The sequence below is a fragment of the Rhea americana genome, unplaced genomic scaffold (genome assembly GCF_003343005.1).
Source record: "Rhea americana isolate MKP2758 unplaced genomic scaffold, rheAme1 scaffold_24, whole genome shotgun sequence".
NCBI classification, from domain to species: domain Eukaryota; kingdom Metazoa; phylum Chordata; class Aves; order Rheiformes; family Rheidae; genus Rhea; species Rhea americana.
Window position 1 is genome coordinate 2,889,802 of NW_028186357.1, and position 13,801 is coordinate 2,903,602.

Below are 13,801 nucleotides of genomic sequence, written 5' to 3' on the forward strand. Positions count from 1 at the left end.
AGCATGTCTTATTATTATACTATAGCAGGAGCAACAAAGAAATTTCAATGCATTGTGTACTGCACACAAAAGCAATAAAGACAGCTCATCACTCTGTCATTTTTGTCTCCGAAATTGAATGTTACAGTACAGTGTCACATTATAGCAAAACACTGAAGGTAATCACTGAGATCTAAAGCCTTGGGAGGGGTCTAAAAACATATGGATAAAGAAAAATTAATGAGCAGACAAAAATATCTCAGAAAAATCTGATCATTAAGTTGGAAGTACTGAAAACGTCACAAATAATTATCTCTCTGGTCTTTATGGTAATCACAAGGGACGTATCCAGCAGCTAAAATGCATTTTTTTTTGGGGGGTCAGCATTTCTACTGGAAGTTCAATTATGCATGAATTGAGGACAAAATACACCCATCATATTTGTTTTCATTTTAGCTGATGTCTGGACACTTCCCCATTTTGCTCTCTGCACCTTTTGCTATCTATATATCCTTAATAATTGCATTAGTTAAAATAATTAAAAATATTTTAGTTGAGATTTTAAATTGTAATATGTTGCCTATGTTGCCGATTGCACCTGAAGACTGTGATTTTGTTYATTGGCTCCCATTCCACTGCAGAAGTCTTTTTTTTTTCTCTTCTGGTTGACTCTCAAGGTGGTCTCCTACTCCAAGCTCCTCTGGTGATGGCAAGAAAGGCTCTTCTTCCAAAGGGCTGCCCTGGTGGTTTGCATTCATTGCTTGGTTCCTTGTAGCAGCCACCAGTGGTGTATCTGGGTTCTTCACTATGCTCTACGGGCTGCATTATGGCAAGGAGAACTCCATCAAGTGGCTGATCTCCATGGCCATTTCCTTCTTTGAAAGTCTTTTCATCACACAGCCCTTAAAGGTGAGATCCTCAAAAGTACAGCTACTGGCTAATAARGACTCATTCTGCCACCACGTCAGGAAAAGTGATGTGTGTTTTAAAGAACCACAGGACTTGTAAAACAAGAAATTGTTGCCCTTAAAACAAGAGCTAGCAGCTATAATACTGTGTTGCGCTATCTTTTGCTTGCATTAATTCCTGTAGTTTCATCTCCCCTTCTTTTGCCAGAGATGGGTAAGTGATGAGGTTTCTGACCAGGGAAGATGTTTCATATGGCAAAAATTGCTTAGTGAGTTGGGCCCTGGGACTGCTTGCTGTTCTCTTGTTCAGATGCTTCAGCTGCACAAGTGCAGTATAGTCAAAGCTCAGTTCTGCCTGGTTTGTAGTGCCTAGATTCAAAGGGATCTAGCATGAGCTTCTTTATGAGAAACAGGCATGCAGTGAGTCTATAGCTAATTCTTTCCAGGTGCTGGGATTTGCTGCTTTTTTCGCTCTGGTTATGAAGAAAGTGGAGCAGGAAGATGAAGAAAACACARCCATTGATGGGTCCTTATCTGCCCCAGGTGTGTACAAGTTAGAAATGATTAAAGAYAGTGAAGTATTCTCTGATATTTTGGAGTGTTTTACGCACAAATATGTGAAGCCAACTCAGCAATTCACTAGTTACCTTTATATACCTGAATCTTACCTGAAGATAGCAGAAATCTCTGGAATGCACAGGTGCTATGACTACATGCCCACCCATTAACATTTMCAAGGTCAGCATGAAAGTGGGGACAAAGCTAAATAATTAATTTTGTGCCAGTCAGAGAGGACTATGAGTGAAGATATCCCTTCAGCTCTACATCAGAAGAATCAGTAAGGGTTGGGAAATATTCCTAGAAGAGCAATGAAGGGGAGAATGACCACTGTATGTCTAGGTAGGATATATTTTGCAGACTACTTAATGAAAAAGACCACAAGATGAAAAAGATAAAGGAGAAAACACTCCAGATCAAAAGAATAATACCTCGTTTATCTTTTTCTGTATTTTTTTTACCTCTGCAAATATGTATACATGCACACTTCTACCAAGTTGTGAGATTGCTCTTGTTATTGGAGGACCTACCTGCTCCTAGGATACTGGTATCTGACTTCTTCCTTCCCCCATCACTGGCTTGCTGAAGTCAGGAAAGAACAATCATTTTCCTATACTGATTCATATGAGATGAGGAACTGTGAAAGTCTTCTGGTAGCTCAGCAACCACATTTCAGTCTGCCAATGTTTGAGGAACATCTAGGGAAAAATATAAATAAAATGCAGCAAACTGAAAACATTAACATCAAATTTAGTTAATTAGTGCTATAAATATGCAGAAGTCATCCTTAAATATTTTAGCTCTCCTATCAGACATAAGGAAAAACAGATTTACAGGGAGACCTATTTAAGCAGACATCTCTGTTTTCACAGGATAACTATTCAACAACCTGGTGAAAATAAACATGTAGTAYAGTGCAAAATGTTGCACTCTCACCCAATATGGTAGATCTTTATCTAACAAGCATGTCTAAAACTCAACTTCTGTTATAAGGAAATTTACCACTTCTTTAAGTCTTATGATATGAAAGCTCTCAGTTTTCCAATTTATAGTATTATACAGCCAATCAACTATCACAATTATCTGTATTACTATTCCCATTAATCAAATAGTGGGTACTGCAATCACAATCATGTCTAAAAAAAAGTTTACAGTGACAAACAGGAGTCCTAGGCTACAGCAAAGAGTGCTGTTCAACAGTTTTCTCCCTGATCAGTCACAAGCTCTGAATATATCATTTTTTTTAGATGCTCAGCCTAGGCTGAGCAAYAGGAAGAGAGGGACACCCAGGCTACAGGGTTACAGCCTGAACCTGCCATACTGTGTGAATTGCTTCCCTCATCATCGTTACCTTACTCTCCTGATGGCTTAAGTCATGTTCCTTATCTTCATAAGAGAAAGTATTAATATTTCCTTACAATATCAAAGTAAATGAAAAGCAGGATATATTGAAGGATTCTAGGTTTTCCTGCTCTCACTCACAGGTGATTCAAATCCTCTCTTTGGAGCCCGACGGGATAGCAGAAGCAACATCTACCAGCCACCTCCTGCAACAGATGTTGAGAAAATGAAAATCAGCTATATGAAGGAGCAAAAAGCATTTGCCCTCATCAGAGAAATCCTGGGTATTAGCCATCGTTAATTATCTTCTTGTTTTATCTGTATCAATATTTTTACAGCAGTGAAAATATTGTTCTCCTAGTTAAAAATGAAGTAGTGTATCTTTTGCTTTCTTCTAGCCATTAGGGTGTGGAGGTGCAGTCAGTGCAGTTTGAGTTGAAAGGGAATAGAAATGTTAGCTGGAGATAAAAGTGTAGCTAAGGCTGGATTTTATGGTAAGGAAACAGRCTACAAAAATGTGAGAGGCTAAAGAAAAAATAGAAAGGGCAAAAGGAGGAGGTCAATGCTTAAAAGAAGGTGGAATCAAAACAGCAATTGGAGGGCATCTTTCTAAAAGCAAAAATTTCCTACAGATAATGACTTATACTTCAGTCTCACTTACTCTAAAAGCAATGGAAAAAACTACTTTAACTTCACTTGAAACAAAGTCAGACTAGTAGTTCCATTTAGAGCCTTCGTTGGGGGTGGTGTTCAGCCAACTTGCCCACTTATTTTCTTGATCACTACTCATACTCCAAATCTAATATGCCTAAAATTCAGCACTTTGAAGTAGCTTGTGTAAATTCATTAGCAGTGGTTGGAGTCTTACACAGTGTCTCTTTAACCTAATAATTGGTGACAGCAGTACTAACAGCAGTATTAATTCTGAGCTTACATATGCTGTTTCTTCTTGTCTTTTCTAGTCTATCTGGGATTTTTATGGATGCTGCTATTGGTTGCCTATGGGCAGAGAGATCCCAATTCCTACTACTTAAACAAGCACATTGAGAACAGCTTTACAGATGGATTCCAGGATGTTTATAGTTACCAGGATTTTTTCACATGGGCAAAAACTACCTTAGTCAAAAATCTTTATGGATCATATAAAGGTACAGAGACTGTGTTCATATCAAATTGCTTCACCCTAGCTTGCCAGAATCTGAAACATTATATTTTATACTTATCTCCAATTTGCACAGGCATATTGGATTGGAGGAGGGGATTATGAGTGTATAATGCTAACGTGGATTTATGAATCCTAGTAGACAACAACAATCGATCTATACTTCTACACTGCCTAACTATTATGTGCATAGTTGACTGGCTGCAGTACATTGTGCACTGAAACATAATAACCAAGTTAACCTCTGATATGATTCCACCAGCCCAACCCCAAGTTTAATGTGGCCTGATCTTTTAATTATCTCTAATATAATACACAAGTTTGGCATTGTAATTTTACATTTTTTACATTTTATGTTACTCATTACAGGCATTCAGATATATACCTCAGAGCTTACATGAGCTTCTTTCTGCATTAAAAAAAGATGGTAGATAGATGGCACTATAAAGCTTTTCTTCAGGAGAGCTGTTTGTGTCATGGCTTAGGTCACAGTGAAAGCAAATTTCAGAACATCACCATGTTTCTCTCTAGCCATATCCAGTACTAAGAACAGCTTACATTTAAAAGCAAATATTAAAATGCATTAACATAGTAGGCACTAGCCTACTGTGAACACAGGCTGCACACAGCCGCTCTGCTGTGTGACTCTAAGCAAGTAAATTTTCTCCTGCAGATCTCAGTTTCCTCCTCGATAAAATACAGACTGATAATGATACTGAACTTTGTGAATGGATCTATGGACGTCATCTAAGAACTCAGTTCAAATCAGGACAAGGGCTTAATTTTCATTTACTTACGGTGTTGTGGGGTTTTTTAACAGAAGCTATACCAAAACAATAAATGATATGAAAACTTTTAGTAGTAGTTTTGCCATACTGTGGCTTTTTTTCCATCTCCTGTTTAGGATTCATTACAGATGGCAATTCCAAACTGGTGGGTAGTGCCCGAATTCGCCAAGTAAGAGTGAAAGGAGACACCTGCCCCATTGCTCCCAAACTCCGGCGTGTGATTCGGGAATGCCATGCCCCATATACGTTACAAACAGAAGATACATCAAATTATGGGGAGCACTGGAACACCTCAGCCTTTGATAACTCCTCTGACCTGCGCTCAGCATGGCAGTATCAGAGTCAGTCCAAACTAAGAGGGCACCCAATCTGGGGCAAACTGGCCGTCTACAGAGGAGGAGGATATGTGATTCATCTGGGAACAGAGCCTAAGAATGCCTCCAGGTATCCTGCGTACTAAAGTAAATTATTAGTGAACTACAGTATGAATGCTACTCTTTTCTCTACCTTATTTAGGGATGCAATCTGAAATTAATCCTAGTTTTGYTACTGAGGATTATATCTGGATATTATAGATATTATTGTGGTGGCTTCAGTGCAATTTATATTCTTATTGCCTTGCTCCATTTTAGGAAATAATCAGGGTCCAAAATTAGAATCTGTTTTACTAACTTACATATGTGGATTCCTAATTTACAGAAATACATAATGTTGGAAAACTAATAAATCCRTCCTAACAGTGCAGTATTATTCCAGTGCTGGATCTAGTCTAGCTTTTGCTGTCTAAAGTAGTGAATTTTCAGAGGGGATGTCAAAGGTAGTAAGAAAATAATTTAGCCTAAATCTTTCTCTTTTTTCAGATCACAGTAAGATCTCTGAAGCTTMTTTATCTCCCTCTTTAGTGTTTATACTCCCCAGATCCTTGCAGATAGTTTTGTATCCACTTTCTAGTCATCATTAAAGGAGGAAAATGAGAGAAATATTCCTGAAAAAAAATTCCTCTGTGTTAATATGAATAGTAGCAGTAAAAGTGAAATAACAGGAAATGAGGTCTTGAAATCCAGGACTTAAAAGAACTTGGCTGATAAARGACCAGAGGTAAATGAGCAGCAAGAAGTACCCCACAGGGCTGGAGTTCCAAACTTGCAGGTAATTTACATGTTTTTTGGAGATAGGTATACAGGAACTGATACGAGGTAAATGAGTCAGTTACCTGAAATATTGCAATTTTAGCACTGACCAATATCAAGTATCTGATTCTCCAGAAGAGGCAAAAAGAAACTTAGCACCTAGACTAATAATGCAAATATCCTCTCTCTTCTTTAGATTTCACAGACCAGAGGTCCTCTGGAATGTCTGGTTTGCCTTTTCTCTGTGATAATGTCCAAAATCCTACCCTCTGTGTAACGCTGTTTCTCTCCTGAATGGGTTAGATGACTGGCTGTATACTTTTTGACAGAATTCTCCAGTACCTTTTCACCAACGTCTGGCTAGACACCTTTACAAGAGCTGTGTTCGTTGAATTTACAGTCTACAATGCCAACGTGAATCTCTTCTGCATTATAAGTCTGATGTTCGAAACAAATGCTTTAGGTGAGAGCCTTTTTTAACTTACACATTTCAGAAGAAAGCAAGCAACGCATCTACAGATTGGATATTTACATGCTGTCAGTGCTTACCAAGTTCTTGATTCAATAAACAGAAGTGTGCTAATAACTCTAATAATGGCAGAATCAATAAAAAAATTACAAACCATTTTGAAGTTGAGGTAGTGCCACAGTAATACAGACCATAATGGCATATATCATGTTTGCTCATGCTGTAGTCATCTGGTGCTGAAGAAAGAACAGTACTGAAACTGAATCTCTAAAAGGTACACAACAGGAACAAGAAAATTTGATTCCTAATTATTTCAGCTAATCAACACAGTATTAAGACAAAAAAACACAAATAATAGAATCTGTCTTTTTTGTTCTAGAAACTTACAAAATRCGGCCATGTAATCATTGTATTATGTTATATAGACACAACAGAGAGACTAATGGAACTAGATTCATGCTTGAATAGCCTACAAAAAGTTTAATCTGAACAGTAGCCTTCCTCAGGTTTGTCGCAGTATTGCAAAATATCCAAACCAGACCACAGAACTGAGCTAATTTTCTTTTTAGAATGAGATTCAAATTTAAATCTCCAGATCCTACTGTTGCATGTTTGCATTTGCAGTCAAACTAAACTCAGCTCTACTGGGATTACTATTATAAAAGAGAGTACTAGCACTCCAAAAACCATTGACTGGCTGAAATTTCTATTTGAGGAAAATTTGAAAGAACACTTCTAAGGCTACTTACACAGTCAATGTAACTCTTAGTCTGATAGCTTGATTCAGGCTCACATTGAAGTGAATGTGAGTATAGGGGTTTTACTGGTGAAGTAAATTGTTTGAATGTAAACAGAAAGATGTAATTATTACAGCACTGAGGTAAATATTGTTATTTTTTAGGGGCCTTCTTCACAAGTGCAGAGCTGCAAAGTATCCGGCTTTACCCATACACCAGTAGTCTCCACATCTTTGTCATTGCAGCAGAAGTAATTTATTTCTTCTTTATTGTCTACTACATGGTAGTACAGGTGAGATCCAATGGGAACTTCTGGTGCCAGGTATCATATTGCTTCTGGTTCTGATCTCATTTACAAATACTTCAAGTTGGTACTTGACTTCAATAGTGCTGCTGCTGACTTGCCCCAATGGGAGATCTGAATTAGACRCTGTATCTTTATTAAAACATAGGAAGGCACATTTTATTTGACAGGAATGCTTCTTTTGAGAAAGAAAATTATAAATCAGTGCAAGATGTAGTTATATGGATGTGCAGTAGTCTGTTTCACTGCAGAAGGGACRGCCCTAGTCTTTAGAGGTGTACTGACTAATACGGAGTTGGAGACTGGAACAGCAAAACTGTTTTCACAGGGAAAACTTATGAAGAGTCTGAAATGGAGATATTTCCACAGCAAGTGGAATCTCCTGGAGCTGGCCATCATATTGATTAGCTGGAGTGCCCTGTCAGTGTTTGTGAAGCGGACAATCCTAGGGGCCCGAGACATCAGCTACTACCAGGAACACAAAGAGGAGTAAGTATTAATATACTTAATATATATTAATACATTAATATATACTTAATATATTAATGCTAGCTAGTCCGTTCTTTGTCAGTGCTACTAATGCAGAAACAGATCACTTTTCCTAGACAGCAGCTTGTCTGTGCTAGGTGATGTTAGCCCATGTATCTATATTCATGAAGTGTGTAAGCATTTCAGGGCTTGCATGTGTGTCAGCAACAGGATTTTCTGTTTTGCTCTAACAAAACATATTGCTTTAACAAAATCTAACAGACTTGAGCACCAAGTCTCCTAGCCTACTGCTAGTGCCCTAGCTGCATCACCCTCTTCTGAATCAACAAGCCTTTCTGCTACAGCACACGCGGCCTGATGGCRCATCATCTGCCTCACTCTTTGTTGTAGGTAACCATTCTGTAGAGGACAGCAATGGCTTATTTTATACAGAATGGAAAACAATAACATTGTTTAAAAAATACAGTCAAACAGGAAAGAGATTAAAGACAATTTACATAGGAAGGGGCCTTTCCAGGCCTCTGCTACAATCCTTTGCTTTAGTGTTAGATCAGGTTGTTCAGGGCCTCATTTGGGTTGAGTTTCAAGTTTCTCCAAGGATACTTAGCTTAAATTCCACAGCCTCTCTGGAATTTAATTACATTCCAGCATTTAATTACTGTCATGGTTAAAAAATGGGGGGGGGGGGTAGGTTTTTCATATATAATTGGAATTTCTTTTGCTGTAATTTGTGACTACTACCCCTTGTCCTTTAGCTGTGCACCGCAAGAAGTGTCTGATTCCATCCTCTCTATAACTATCCACTAAGTAGCTGAGGACATCAATTAGACTGCAATCCTTAGCTTTCTTTTCTCCAGGCTGGGCAAACCTAGCTCCCTCATCCCCCTCTCATATGCCCTATACTCCAACCCCTGACTCTCTTAGCAGCCCTCCACTGGACTCACTCCATTTGTCCACGTCTCTTTCACTTGGGGACCCAAAATTGGACTCACTATTCCAGATGCAGCCTTACAAGTRCTGAATGAGAGGACAGAATAATCACTTCCTTTCACCTGATGGCTATGTTCTTGCTCATGTAGCATGTATACATCATACATGTATATGTCATAAGTCACCATAAGTCACACTAGCATTACAGTTTTTTAAAGCTCTTTGTGGTCACCTCTGTCATAAAAAAAAAAAAAAAAAAAAAAAAAAAAAAAAGGATAGCTGTCTTTAACCTGTGACTAACTGAAAAACAGTAGCATTTGGGTTATACCCTCGATCCTCTCTCAGCTCTGGCCAATGCTGATAAAAAACTGTACCATGTACTACTGACCTTTTGTTTGCACACAGCAGGAAGTACAGAAAGGAACATTCAAGCAAGAGCTCAAGTTAGCCCTACACYGAAAACAAGTCCAGAGTGATTGACTTTTCCAGTATACTCATTCATGCAGTTCAAAGGCTTCTATGTGCATTGTTTAATAAATCTTTTCTTTTTTCCTTACAGCTGCGTAAGCTTTAATGAAACAGCAAGAGCTGATGCAGTTCTTGGCTACCTGATTGCTTTCCTAGTACTTCTCTCCACAGTAAAACTGTGGCATCTACTGAGGCTCAACCCCAAACTAAGCATGATCACTTCAACCCTAAGGAGGGCCTGGGGTGATATCTCTGGATTCATCACTGTTATTGCAATCATGTTCCTAGCCTATTCCATTGCCGTGAGTATCACTGTGGTTTCTGTTGTTTGCAGTCTGCATCAAGGTACTTGCAGATTGAATGACTTGTTCTTGAATGGTGAAAGCAATATGAGTCGGAAATCTAAAATTAAATAAAGCTGTCTGTCTAAATCTTAAGTTAGCAGCTTGATGGCTGCAATATACTGCCTGAAGTCTGATTCTTCAATATAAGTGAAAGATAAGCTAAAATATCCACTTGTCTGTTCTTTGCAATTTAAAATTCTGAATGTGTAATAGTTGTGATAAAGAGCAAAGTATAGGGAAACTCATTTTCTGGATAAAGCTCAAATCAAAGAAAGCATATGAAGTGCCATTTTCAGTTTGGCTGCTTTTTAAGTGGGAAATAATTATTTTTCCACCTATTATGGGAATTATGCAAATAAACTATTATGTAAATAAACTGTTCTTTTTCCTTCTCATGAGATTAAGGAATTATTTGACTGCAGCTATTTGTATATATTTACTATTTATCTGAAATGTTTCATGTAAATCTTCTGGCAGAGGGATGTGGGAAATTCAGCACATCTCAGTTGCTATAGTGGAAAACTTTAGTGGAAACCCTCTAAACCAGATCAAACCTGTAATGTGAAGGGTAGTTTTGTGACAAATAGAACCCACTGCACCTTATTCCTGCCTGACTTCATGTTCCTAATCTGTCACTTCTCCATCACTGACACTCTAGCAACTGAACAGCTTTAGGCACTGATGGCCAAAAACTTAACATGTAAAATTAGTGGTGAGATTTTGTGTGGATCAGTTCCATTGCCCAGCCTGCTGTCACATCATGCAAGTGCTGGAGTAGTGAAAGAGGGAGGCAGGAATATGTATGTAGGGATGAAAGAAAAAGTGAGACTGCAGCAGCCTCCATTTAAATTAGCTTAGGTTATTGTTAAGCTGTGTCCTGGGGTTACAGACATATGTAGGCCCACAAGATATAAATGAAGAAAATAACTCCTTGGTTGCTGAGTGCAAAGAAGCAAGCTACATGTTTGAAATGGTGAGTGGACTATGCACTCGTAGGCAAGTGTTTGTAACTGTGATGAATTTAGTCAATTATGCAGAGATAAATCTGCTGCTTGGGAGATGGACTAAATTACTTTCATGATTTTGTCATGCCTTTGCAGTTCTTTTAAATATCTAGTGGCAAGCTGAGCAGGCATAAGACATTCACACATCCAAGAGATAAAAGAGAAAGGTTATAGTTACAGTTGTAGCACATTCAGGAAGTGCGAATCTAGTTCTTACCTTTAGCCCAGTGTTCTTCTATGACCTTGTCAGGTGTTTTCCCTGATTGCATACCAAAAAAAAAACACCCTAAAGACACTTCACGTGACTCCAATGATAAACTAGGAGAGCTTTCTCTGTGTATAACAGTCACTAGCTACGTTTGCAGCAAGTACTCTGACTATGATGCAAGGTATGTCTTCTTTCCCCTGCAGACAAATCTGATATTTGGCTGGACRCTCTACTCTTACAAAACCCTTTTTGATTCAGCAGAGACAATGGTCAGTCTTCAGCTAGGAATCTTCAACTATGAGGAGGTACCATCTCTAACTTTGAGAAGTTTATTTCTATCATTAGCATCTCAGATATCCAATCATCAATATGCTTTGAACTAGCAAATGAAAGACTTTCAATTAGTGCTAGACATCTAATTTTGCAAGTTCTAAAGCCTCCTAAAGCAGACACCCTTTCTCATCAAAACAGAAAAGAACATTAGATGAAATACATCTCATGTCCCATTCTGAACATCAGTACACTCATAATTAAACTGTCATTGAGAGAACTAGTTGCTTTCATTTTAACTGGTTGCTTACAGACTGCTGGAAAGGTCTGAAGCAATTTCCTTAGAAAACTATGGGCAGAAATGCAAGTGACGTTCCACATTCGTTCTAAATATTGACTCATCACCTTCTCAAGAAAGGCTAGGTCTTCCGCAACAAAGAACTTTGTTACATTTATTTTTATTATTCTTGACCTTTTCATTAAGTTCTTTCAAATGTTACAATATCCTTCAGACAAATATTTGCAGCTTAAACTAGTTTTCAGACATCTCTGACTGTGAAGTCCATCCTGGTGGATTTTTTTTTATACCATGGATTCAACAGGGATGTTTTTCACTTTTACATCCCACTCATGTTGCTAATCATGAAAATATATTCCTGTACTATAGCTTACATGAAAATGAGGTTTTTTAATTTCTATACAATCCTTAGTTGGTGTGTGTCTGTGACRATATGACAGGGTTTCTTTGTAAAGATACTACTAAGTAAAAGCATATAGAAATTTCATCTATACTTTGATAGCTGAAGCATGATGGAGCTTAAGCTGTTTGTTCTGYGGATAAACAAATCTCCAGGATTGCCAGCTTTAACACAAAACTTTCACACTATTATGTTGACATGCATTAAAAAAAAAAAAGATTGTCCATATTTATGTATCATATACATAAAAATACTCTATTGTTTGTACTATACTGTATCAAAGTATGAAAATGACTAAAGGAGAAAAATATGTGTATAAATATATACAAATATATTATATATATTAATAACTTATTAGCTCCAAGGATTTTCAAACTGACAAACTCCTTTTTTAGTGTTAAGCTGCTTATATGTATACTCTTTYGTTATAACCAAAATATGATGCGTTATCTTATTAATACTATAGGTCTTGGACTACAATCCAATTTTAGGCTCCTTCTTAATTGGATCCTGCATCATTTTCATGACATTTGTGGTGCTGAATTTGTTCATTTCAGTGATTCTGGTTGCTTTCAGTGAGGAGCAGAAGCATTACCAGGTGTGTTCATCTAAGCTCTTCTGCTGTTTTTTAACATTTCTTGTGCAGTGTGTACGTACACATGACTTAGGCGTTTCACCAGCTGACGAAATGCATGTAAACCCTGTCCGCTCTTAAGAAGTCAACATTTATGCATRAAGAACACTTCAGACTCTGCAGATTCACACTGTCCATTTCCATTCAGATGGGTCTGTGTTCAGAGTTAGTACCAAATCTTATTTGTAGTCTATATTATGTTCACATACTAAATCCAGAAAAAAAAACCCAACAACAACCACCTTGGACTCGTATCCTAGCTTCATCTAAATCAGTGCCAAAACTACTAGCATCTTCATGAGGACTATACAGCTCCCCTTTAAAATCACTGTAAGCATCTGACCCTTTCAAGTTATTGATAGCATGGTGTGAAATCCAGCTTAGCGCTTCATCACTGACCAAAAATCCTTAATGAATACTTTACTTTGTAAATGAAGTTAAGGGAGAAGAAAGCAAATAAAATGACCAATAGAAAATAAGATATCCTTGTCCTTCTCATTTGTGGTATCTAGAAATGAGGGGCTGCTAGTTATATATACTACTAGTTGTATGGCAGTTAGCTAGTGAACTCCAGGCTCCAGTGGCAAGATTTCCACAGGCTTTGACAGAGTCAAAATTTCTTCTATTATGYACATATTCACCTACAGGCTATCTGGGACTCTCATCTTGATAAAAATATTTGTGTGATGTTCTGCTTTGGCAGATATTCACCCTCTGCTTAGAGTGACATTTGGCTCACTTCATGTCAAGTGCAGATTTTCTCTTGTAACTTTTCTGGTTTCAGCAGAGACTATAGGTTTCTGGTCTGTGTGTCCTAGCAACTTATTTCTGTTATATTCTTTCAGGCTTCAGAAGAAGAGGAGATTGTTGATCTAATGCTAATGAAACTTTTCAGTTTCTTTGGGATTAAATGCAAGAAGGAAGAGAAGCCAATCACTAATGGTCAGCTGGAATAACATATCAACAATAATTTGGTAACCATAATGAAAAACTGCTTTGTTCATAGATGAACGAGTTTACTTTTTGACTATCAGCTGCAGTGGCTAGATTTAGTGGTTTCTGACTAAAATGCTGTCCTTTCAAGAGCTGCGCCATTCAACCAATAAACTTTTGCTGCCTGATGCTATTATGGTGTACTAGCTGAAAAGTAATACAAAATCTAAAATAAAATGTCCCCAAGTGCATACTTCCTGTAGACTTAGCATCTGTATTTAATAGACACCAAGCATTTGTTGCACTGTTTGGCTAACACCAACAGCTGTCAGTGAGGMGCCATCAAAAGACGGCATCCAGTTACCGATCCGCGACTCAAACGTCTGCAGAGGATTCAAAACGCCACGTTCGCCGGCGGCAGGCTGCAGGCGAGCCGGAACTCCGCCC

General features: G+C 38.0%; 1 protein-coding gene across 1 annotated transcript in view; it reads left to right on the forward strand.

The window, feature by feature from the left end:
- LOC146595059 (polycystin-1-like protein 2) overlaps positions 1–13,431 on the forward strand; it is a 42,629-nt gene extending 29,198 nt beyond the window's left edge. Inside the window, 12 exon segments of the mRNA XM_085306474.1 lie at positions 657–888; positions 1,334–1,430; positions 2,930–3,070; positions 3,749–3,934; positions 4,853–5,180; positions 6,196–6,329; positions 7,237–7,364; positions 7,705–7,865; positions 9,355–9,565; positions 11,023–11,124; positions 12,254–12,385; positions 13,267–13,431. Of these exon segments, the coding sequence (XP_085162600.1) occupies positions 657–888; positions 1,334–1,430; positions 2,930–3,070; positions 3,749–3,934; positions 4,853–5,180; positions 6,196–6,329; positions 7,237–7,364; positions 7,705–7,865; positions 9,355–9,565; positions 11,023–11,124; positions 12,254–12,385; positions 13,267–13,431 (2,017 nt within the window).
- Positions 13,432–13,801: the final 370 nt, after the last annotated feature.